The sequence below is a fragment of the Quercus lobata genome, chromosome 2 (genome assembly GCF_001633185.2).
Source record: "Quercus lobata isolate SW786 chromosome 2, ValleyOak3.0 Primary Assembly, whole genome shotgun sequence".
NCBI classification, from domain to species: Eukaryota; Viridiplantae; Streptophyta; class Magnoliopsida; order Fagales; family Fagaceae; genus Quercus; species Quercus lobata.
Window position 1 is genome coordinate 39,286,318 of NC_044905.1, and position 10,084 is coordinate 39,296,401.

Sequence of the window (10,084 nt, forward strand, 5' to 3'; positions counted from 1 at the left end):
GAGCTAGAGGCAAAAACAGTTTTGCCCCTTGTCCGGTTTTTTAAAACCATGTTTAAACCTCGCCTATACCAAAAAATTAATTGATGTATTGATTTGATGATAAAGAGTTATTATTGAGAAGCTAATGCAATAGATTAAAATGTTATCATATCTTTGAAAAAAAAACTATTGAATAATAAAATATATATACAATTGGGATTGTTAATATTATTATTAATTTTTAACATGAAATACAATTGAGATTTGAGAGCCTACACAGCAGTACAATATAGTAGTGCACACACACAAGAGGAAGCAGGAATAATATTTATTCTCATAAATAAATAAATAAAGCGTAAATGTATTTTACTCCCTATATTTTAATTTTTTTAATTTTTTATTTTTTATTTTGACCCCTATATTTTAATTTTACTATTCTTAGTTCCTAAATTAATTAATGCTTATTATTTTCGTTCTTCCCGCCAATCAATTGACAAATATTTGAGGTGACTGCTAGAAGAATTAAAATATTATAAAAAATTCCACATTAGCATCTATTTAAAAACAAAAAAAAAAAATTATCAGTTTTAACTAAAGAAAAAATAGAATTAAAAACAACAAAATACATAAATTTAGATTTAATTCATTTTGAACAACAACGCGATCACAGATTTAAACATCATCACAACAACATAAGAGCACAAACCAGAACCAAACACAGAGAACACAATCACCAAGCACACACAAACACATATACCCAGCACTTACCCTCTGTTTTGCACACACTTGTTCACGCGCCACCACGTGTAGGTCCACACACCACCATGGTCTCAGTTCTTGGCAGATCCGTGAATACCTTCACCTCCACATCAACTTCTTGCGATTCACGCGCCGTTCAAGGCGCTTTTAGCTTGTAGATCGGAGAGTGGTTTCTGTGGTTTGAGTAAAGAGAGTATCGATAAGATCTTGATTTGGGTTCAGAACAGATGTGTTTGTTGGTCTCAGGTTAGACTGAGATGCAGAGAGGTGATGAGCATCCCCGAAGTGGTGGCAGTCTGTGGGTGTCACGGTGGAGCTTGGAAGCTCCGATTCCTTTACATCGTTGAAATCGAGGAGTAGAAAGAAAGAATAGGCCTAGATCGGGTTTGGGTCTTGAGGCGTTTAAGACGTGAAACCACCGCTTGTGGTGGTGATGAGGATCGGCGATGGTGGAAGCTTGAGCTTCGGCCAAGAGAGATTCAGAGATTAGAGAGAGAGCTCGGGTTTAGAGTGGGAGATAGAGGGCTTGGTGAGAGTTATTTTGAGACTTAGGGTCGGACCACCGCCTGTGGTGGCGTGGATGCCCAGACTTAGTGGGTATGATTTTCTGGATTTGACTTGGCATTTATTTTGAGAGTAAATAGTTTATGTCCGTTATTGTGGTGTTGGTGTTTTTATATTTGAGTTTGTGTTTGGTTCGGGATTTGTGCTCTTAAGTTCTTGGATTGATGTTTAAATCTCTGATCAAGTTTTTGTGTGTTTTTCTAAAAAATGAATTAGATATAAATTGTTGTATTTTATTGATTTTAATTCTGTATTTTTAGTTAAAATTGGTAAATTATTTTTTTAAAAAAAACTAGATGTTAGTGTGGTATTTTTTTTATAAAATTTTAATTCTTCCAGTAATTTACCTTAGATATTTATGTTGGTTGATTAATGGAAAAAATGAATAACACGAGTGAATTGGTTTATAGATTAAAAATGATAGAATTAAAATGTAGGAATCCAAATGAGAAAAAGTTTAAATGTATTCACTAAAATTGCATTTACGTTAAAAAAGAAATTATATTTATTAATTAAACAGTTTTTTTTTTTTTTTAATTGCAAGTAAGATTCCGCGCCAGAAATAACAGAAGCCGATACATTGTCAAGCGTTTTTATCTATCTTTTCAAACTTTTAATGTAAAACTTAAGAAAGTCTAAACTTGAGCTATCTGTGAGCTCCAAAATGCAAATTTCCATGCCAATACGAACCCCATCATTGGTTTCAAGACGAAGACTTTTGGAAGAGAAGCTCATAGGCCTCCACAAGTGGACCGACCTCAAACAAGTTAAGCAAGTCCACGCCCAGATTCTCAAAGCCAATCTCCTCCAGGACCTCTCCGTAGCACCCAAGCTTATAGCTGCTTTTTCTTTATGCCACGAAATCGCGTTGGCAGTCAATGTTTTCAATCAAATCCAACAACCCAATGTGCATTTGTACAATACTTTGATCAGAGCCCATGTTCGCAACTCTCAGCCTTCACAGGCCTTTGCAACTTTCTTTGAAATGCAGAGTAAAGGGGTTTATCCTGATAATTTCACATACCCATTTCTTCTTAAAGCCTGTTCTGGCCACTCTTTGTATCCTATGGTCCAAATGATTCATACCCATATTGAAAAGTTTGGTTTTTGTTCGGATATTTTTGTGCCCAATTCGCTTATTGACAGCTATTCCAAGTGCGGATCCTTTGGGGTTAATGTGGCGAGGAAGTTGTTTATGGTGATGGGACAGAGAGATGTTGTGTCTTGGAATTCTATGATTAGTGGTTTGGTGAAAGCGGGTGAGTTGGGGGAGGCTCGCCACTTGTTTGACGAAATGCCGGAAAGGGATACTGTTAGTTGGAATACAATATTGGATGGGTATGTGAAGGCTGGAGAAATGAACAAGGCATTTGAATTGTTTGAGAAGATGCCTGACAGGAATGTTGTGTCTTGGTCAACTGTGGTTTCGGGTTATTGTAAAGCAGGGGATATGGATATGGCAAGAATGTTGTTTGATAAGATGGCTGTCAAGAACATAGTTCCTTGGACTATAATTATATCTGGGTATGCTGAAAAGGGGATGACAAAGGAGGCAATTAGCTTGTATGATAAAATGGAGGAGGCTGGGTTGAGGCCTGATGATGGGGCTGTCATTAGTATTTTGGCTGCTTGTGCCGAGTCTGGTTTGCTTGGATTGGGTGAGAAAGTTCATGCCTCTATTAAGAGAACTAAATTTAAGTGTAGGACTTCAGTGTCAAATGCATTAGTTGATATGTATGCAAAGTGTGCTTGCTTAGACAAGGCATATAGTGTCTTTGATGGTATGGCTAGGAGAGATGCAGTATCTTGGAATGCCATGCTCCAAGGGTTAGCCATGCATGGGCATGGTGAGAAGGCACTTCAGCTTTTTTCTAGAATGAATGAAGAAGGTTTTGCGCCAGATAAAGTTAGCTTCATTAGCATCTTATGTGCTTGTAGCCATGCTGGCTTTGTTGAGGAAGGCCTTCAATACTTCTACACAATGGAGAGAGACTATGGGATTATTCCTGAAGTTGAGCATTATGGTTGTGTGATTGACTTATTAGGTCGTGGGGGGCGTCTTAAAGAAGCTTTTAGACTTGTGCAAAGCATGCCAATGGAATCAAATGCCATTATTTGGGGAACCCTTTTGGGTGCATGCCGAATGCATAATGCTGTGGATCTTGCTGGGGAGGTTGTGGATCATTTAATTAAATTAGAACCATCGGATGTAGGGAATTTTTCCATGTTGTCAAATATTTATGCTGCAGCTGGAGATTGGGACAGTGTTTCCAATGTAAGGCTGCAAATGAGAAGAATCGGAATCCAAAAACCATCAGGGTCTAGTTCTATAGAGGTTGATGAGGAGGTGCATGAATTCACAGTATTTGATAAATCACACCCTAAATCAGATAAAATATATGAGATGATTGACAGATTGGTACAGGATCTTAAGCAGGTAGGATATGTGCCAAAAGCATATCAATAGAAGTGCAGATAATGGTTCAGGTACTCAACACGTTGCTAATCTATCACTTATGTTGCTAGCGTATTTTTAGTTAAAGGGGACGGGCATTTTTGTGAATCCTCATTTTGTGGAACATTTTCAGGAAAAAGTCCTCAAGAATGCTTCTGTTTTTTTGCTGGATGTGTTTCAGCATAAATTGACTGTACTAATAGAAGAAGGATGGTCTGGTTTATTTTTTATATATGCATACAAAAATATTTAAAAATTGTAAGTTGTTACTGATTATGCAAGTTTCTTTTATATTCTGTTAAAGTGATCCTTATTGTCTCTCCATAAAGTTGGAAGAATTATCTTATCTTTTTGTTCTTTGTAATTTATTTTTTCGTATTTCTATGCTTTTAGTTTTTTCTGCTTTCATATGTACTAATTTTTGACTCACTAATAGGAGAATATTGTTCTATCAAATAATTATTTGAATATACCACGTTTTTTTAGAAATAAATTTAATTCCAAAGCAATTTTCCCATTTTAAACATGTATTGTCAAAAAGGCAATCACAGTAAGTATTTACAACTTTGGGAAATCATTTGCTTTTTGCTTATACAAACTCTAGTTTGAAACAACTGAATGCAAAGCAGTTCCAATTTATCTGTGCCTCTTCCTCTAAGTAAGTTCTTTGAATTGCTAAAGTAGCTCATTATATAATTCCTGCTTCTGTCCATATTCCAAATGTTAGGCTATGGATGGAGAGCACCAGTTTGCAAATTTGGTATGAGGATATTCCACAACTCACAAGCATGTACATAATATGAAAACACTAGGGGAAAAAGACAATTGCAGGGGGACCTTATAGGAAGACACAAAAAGGAGATTGAGATGCTCTCCATTGCAAGCTATGTTTGTAATTTGTACTGACTTGACCCTTTGAAGAAAAGAAGTGAATGGAGTTGTTCAACTGGAACTAGTAAGAGTAGTTTCTAGATGCACTTTGGCAATTGAAAGTTACGTTCACTTGACATTCTTCAAGATTCTAACAAGTAAATGCAATTAATCATGCAGGACAATGTTACTTTTGTTTGGCCATGGAACTAAAAATTTCCTCTAAGCTTCTAGAATCATTCTTTTAGATCATTCTCACAATACAGTATATGAGATAGCTGTTTTGCTGCTTGAGTTTGAGGTTTTTGATATTATAAGATGTCCTTGAGACATTACTCAATTAGATAAAATTAGGAACTGCATTGTCTGGTGCTAGTTTATCCATGAAAATTAATGAACTTGTGTCAGAGACAATGCTGCATCGTCTGGTGCTACTAGTTTAGCATTTAATTGAGCAAATATTGTCTTGACACTTTCAATTATAGCTTTTCTGTTGGTTTAATATCTCTTGCATTAGCATAGAACATTATGACTCCTTGTTAAATGTCTCATTTCCTGTGTAACTTCTTCCCTTAAAATTTGGAAATTTTGCACAGAGCGGTTCAAGGTGAAAGGTAGAGCCACGAGATAAGGAAGCAGAAAAGTCAATTGTTAGGAGGAAATGAGCCCACATGGGTGCACCCTATCTGATCCGAGTTCTGTAGTTTTTTTTTTTTTTTTTTTTTTTTGAGACAAAGTTCTTGGGTATTCTTAGTATTTTTAAGATACCCGGATATGAATTTGGATTTTAAAATGGCAAGAAGTTTGGATTTCTAAATTATACTAATCACTTCGCACACTTTCTTTACAAGGAAGGACAGACAGTTTGAAGTTCAAAAAGATATTTAGTGACAATTTATCTATATATTACTAATAGCTGAAGCGTAGCATTTAATATTGTTACATACGCTTAGATTGAGCCACATCAACTGTCATGTCATTCTCATTCTTTTTCCTGAATTTGTCCTACAATTTGAAATTAGTTTTCTTAAATTTAAAAATACTAATAAAATGAAAATAATTCCCATCCCTTTTGTATTCCATGGTTACAATTTTAGATGACAATCCTTTGTGTTCTACGGTTAAAATTTTAAACAGCAACCCTTTGTGTCCCACAGTTACAATCTCAAACGGTATTCCTTCAGCTTCCTAACTGACTTTGTCATTCTATCTCTATCTCTTGACTTGAATTCTTGTGGATGCCTGCATAATAATTCAACGTAAGGATTAGATTAATAGTGTTCTTTTTTATTGCTTTAAAAAAAAAAAAAAAAATTGTTACTACCTTTTTTGTGTTGTGGGTCAAATATTAGTTTTTATGTATTTAGGTTGGGTATTTGTACTAATATATGATTGTTTGTTTCTATGTTTAAAATTGATTTTTTTTTTTAATTTTATTTTATGTTTGAGATGGTAACATTATTGGTTTATATTGTGTAATTCGTGTGATAGAGTTTTAGTAATATCCGTGTAATAGAGTTTTAGTAGTTAGAAAATTGAATGATAGAGTTTTAGTAGTATCCGTGCCTATAGAAATTCAATTGAATGATGTAATCCATGCCTGTAGAAATTCAATTTGCTAAGATATTTTAGTAGTTAGCAATTTGAATTATAGAGTTTAAAATTCAATACTATACTTAGAACATGACACTTCTTTTTTCTTGGTCTCCTCATTTAAGTGAATCCCTCCATCATTGAAATTGATTAAAAATTCCTTCTATTAGCTTTGATTGTACTCTTGACTATGTCATAAAAGACTATTTTTTTATATAATATTCTTATGGTAATTATTGTTATTTTTGTTGTAGTTGAATCAAAATAAGATTATGTTAGATTTGCATAATTAGTAGTTGTTGCATCTTCATCATTATCACAAGTTTAAGATAGAGATTATCCTCATCAATAGTTGTTGTGTATGCTTCATTGTCAAACTTGAACATCTTGACAAACCTTTTATTTATCTGATTGTATCATATATATTTATTTACTTATGTATTCTATTTGATTGTAAGATTTTTATATCTTTTGATATAAATTAACTAGCTGGTATGTTAGCCAAACTGCTTGCTTCTTCAGTTTTTTTAATATTTTACTTTGCCTCCAACACTATCATAATTGGTTGTCTCTTTAATGGCATGTACCATCTCCATTGCTATATATATATATATATATATATATTGTTTTGTAGGATCCAACCAAAAAAGAGTTTAAGATGCTTGTTGTGTTACTCTCTCAAATTTTTTACAGCATAAGCAACTTGCGGTATTGAAGTAATTATTGAATATTTTATATTAATAGTTATTTGTTAATAAGTGATTGACAACTTTAGAATCTGAAAAGTTTTAGGTGAAATGGGTAACAACTTTAATTTTGTTAATTGTTGCTTTCTAAATTACTGATAGTAATTTATCATGTTAAATTGGTAGTTTATTTGTATATTAATTAGCTACAATGTTGTAATGTTATTTATTTTTTCTTTCTAATTTGTGAGGTTTAATTCAAATAATTTTGAATAAGTCCTCTGAAATCAAATTCAATACAATAAATTTTTTGTTAGGGACTCTGTAAGGCTAAGGGGAGTTTGAAAATAATATAAGTTTTGGCTTCATATAATATACTTATATTGTGAGCTTCAATTGCTACAAGTAGTATTGTAGTAACTTAGATATGAAACTTTAGATGTTACACAAACAACTAAGGATCGACATTCACTAATATTTGCCTTTTAACTTAAATAGTATTTTGCATTTATTAGATTTAATATTCAGTAATTTTTCCATGCATTACACGGATTTGCAACTAATTTAGATAATTATAGAAGCACTCTGCCTATAAGATAAGGAATAAATATCGTATCCTACAAAATTTAAGGTTCGTCAAAATCCAATTTCACATTTGCAAGAATTTTTGCCAGACTGTGAATTGTGGACATGAACTTTGGGACTGGCATCCTTATCCAACCCCCCAAATCCGGAAATCGAATACAGCCCCACACCACACCCCACCCCCAAAAAAGGAAGGCCCATTTTCTTTTTTAAATTTGGCCTTTATCCGAACTCACTAATGGACACTGGTAGACCGCCATGTGTAGTGAGCAGTGAGTAGTGACATGAAATTTCTTCACGAGTTGGTGCTCTAGTCAAAAAGTAATAAGGAACAACAAATATATAACTGGCTATGAGACTGACACATCATTCAAAAAGGGTATGATTGATCCAATGACCACGAATAAAGGGTTTGATTCATCCATGTGTAATGATTTTCATATGCTTCAATAGTGCCATGTGTAAAGTCATATCCATTGACACCTAAAAAAGAAACATCCGACTTGGATGGATTGGGATTGGTATTGAACAACACCTTGTGGTGCACATTTAGTCACATTCCATGTATATATATTTGTCTCAACTACTCTTATCTTCCATCATCTTAATCTACAATTGATAGAAAGGAGTAAAACCATGGAAGCTTGTTTTCTCACCTCCAGATCCTTCACCAAAACTACAGAACTTGTTCCCTCAATCAAAGCTAGAATACTCAATCACCCCAAGAGATTTTCTAGGCAATTTAAGTGCAGACTAGGTGGCAGTCCATTTTTAGTATCATGTAAGTGTTTTAATTTCTTTATCACTAACTATCACGTACAAGAATTGATTTTTGATCTCTATATGCATGTAATGTTGATATAAGTTAAATTTAATAGGTTGTTATATGGAATCATCATCCTGGCCCTGGGAAGATGAAAACAAGCCTTATATTAAAGCTGACTGGCGAGGCTTTAGAGCAAAACTTGTAGCTGGAGAAGGAGCAACAAGGTCCCAAGCCCAAGAGCCCCCCTCTCATGTTGTTGATCCAGATATTGCGGTGGATTATCCCCTACCTCTACCCATCACAATTGGTGATAAATGGGCTCACATCATTCATGAGCCAGAGAAGGGTTGCTTACTCGTAGCTACTGAAAAGCTTGATGGTGTTCATATTTTTGAAAAAACAGTTATCCTAGTCTTGTCAATGGGGGCCTTGGGCCCATCTGGGGTCATTCTTAATCGGCCATCACTTATGTCCATCAAGGAAACGAGATCAACGGTGCTAGATGTAACAGGGACATTCTCTGGTAGGCCATTGTTCTTTGGTGGGCCCCTAGAGGAAGATGGTTTATTTTTGGTGAGTACCAGTGGCAGTGATGATGGGGTGAGGAGGAGTGGGGTTTTTGAGGAAGTAATGAAGGGTTTGTATTATGGGAGTAAGGAGAGAGTGGGGTGTGCAGCTGAAATGGTGAAGAGGAATGTGGTTGGGGTTGAAGACTTCAGGTTCTTTGATGGGTATTGTGGGTGGGAGAAAGCGCAACTAAAGGATGAAATAAGAGCTGGTTATTGGACAGTTGCGGCTTGTAGTCCAAGTGTAATAGGGTTGGCTAGTAGTGTACCTAGTGTTGGGTTGTGGGAGGAGGTTCTGGGGCTTATGGGCCCTAGAAAAGTTTGGTGAGACTTGCCATTAACAATGCTTCCTTCAGAGTTCAGACCCACCCCAAAATAGGTGGGGTTGTCTTAAAGTTTGTATTATATTACTACTTACTAGGACTTCACTTCACTGGATGGTTGTTTTTGTGAAAAAAAAAGGTCTAATAAGTTAAGAAGGGATGCGTGCAATTGAGTAAAAAAGTAGCTTTTAACCTTATTGCATGCTGTATACTATGACAATCTATCGACCACTTATATGATTTACTATTTCCTCTGTTTTAGAGCATCTCCAAGAGCTTCTGGGTATATTAGCTAAAATTTGGAGAATTTGTGCACTGTTCATGCTCCAATAGCTTAGCTATATCCGGAAATTTTTTTTGCTAATGAACAGTAGCTCATCAGATCTGATGAGCTGAGCTACTGTACATTAGCAATTGAATTTCTTGCATTAAAATATTATACCAACTCCTTATTTTATCAATTCTTTCTCTCTCATCCGGATTTTTTTTTTCTCTCATTCTCTCCATTGCTTTTTTTTTTCCCCCTCTCATTCTCTCCGTTGCCGTTGCTTTTTTTTTTTTTTTTTTTTTTTTTTTCTCATAAACCAAATGAAATCAGAAAAAATAAAAGAAAAAAGAGAAAAGAGAGAGACCTGTTCATGAGCAAAAGAACTAATCCAAACACAAACCACAAAACAAAATCCAATTCTTAAAATAAATTTGAATCAGAACAAGCAAGTATGAAAAAAAAAAAAAAAAAAAAAAAAATTGCCGATGCATGCGGTGGAGGCCAAGCCGATCTCTCCCAGTCTTTCTCCTCTGTCTCTGTCTCTGTCTTTTCTCCGATGAGAAGAACAATTTTTTTTTTTTTTTTTTTGAGGAACAGAGGAGCAAATGGGATGTTGCTGGAAGGTTCTGGAGGAGAAAAGGAGAAAAAGAAATAAAAGAAGGGGGATAGA

The 10,084-nt window shown here is 34.8% G+C and overlaps 2 protein-coding genes across 3 annotated transcripts; both read left to right on the forward strand.

Moving 5' to 3' along the window:
• The first annotated feature begins 1,665 nt into the window (after positions 1 to 1,665).
• On the forward strand, positions 1,666 to 5,342 carry LOC115975564 (pentatricopeptide repeat-containing protein At3g29230-like). 2 transcript variants are annotated; one of them, XM_031096398.1, is made up of 2 exons: positions 1,666 to 3,789; positions 4,485 to 5,342. In XM_031096398.1, exon 1 carries the CDS (start codon positions 1,967 to 1,969, stop codon positions 3,767 to 3,769), a length of 1,803 nt encoding a protein of 600 aa, XP_030952258.1. In that variant the 5' UTR covers positions 1,666 to 1,966; the 3' UTR covers positions 3,770 to 3,789; positions 4,485 to 5,342. The 2 variants fall into 2 exon arrangements, with proteins under 2 accessions (XP_030952258.1, XP_030952256.1); XM_031096396.1 differs by lacking the exon at positions 4,485 to 5,342 and adding an exon at positions 3,891 to 4,015.
• Positions 5,343 to 8,350: 3,008 nt separating this feature from the next.
• LOC115975565 (UPF0301 protein Cpar_0662) lies at positions 8,351 to 9,421 on the forward strand. Its single transcript, XM_031096399.1, has one exon. The coding sequence runs from the start codon at positions 8,378 to 8,380 to the stop codon at positions 9,149 to 9,151; it is 774 nt and encodes a 257-aa protein (XP_030952259.1). The 5' UTR covers positions 8,351 to 8,377; the 3' UTR covers positions 9,152 to 9,421.
• The last annotated feature ends 663 nt before the right edge of the window (positions 9,422 to 10,084 follow it).

Bases quoted from the DNA above. Each gene is read 5' to 3' on its own strand.
- LOC115975564 (XM_031096398.1), top strand. From the start codon at position 1,967: ATGCAAATTTCCATGCCAATACGAACCCCATCATTGGTTTCAAGACGA.
- LOC115975565 (XM_031096399.1), top strand. From the start codon at position 8,378: ATGGAATCATCATCCTGGCCCTGGGAAGATGAAAACAAGCCTTATATT.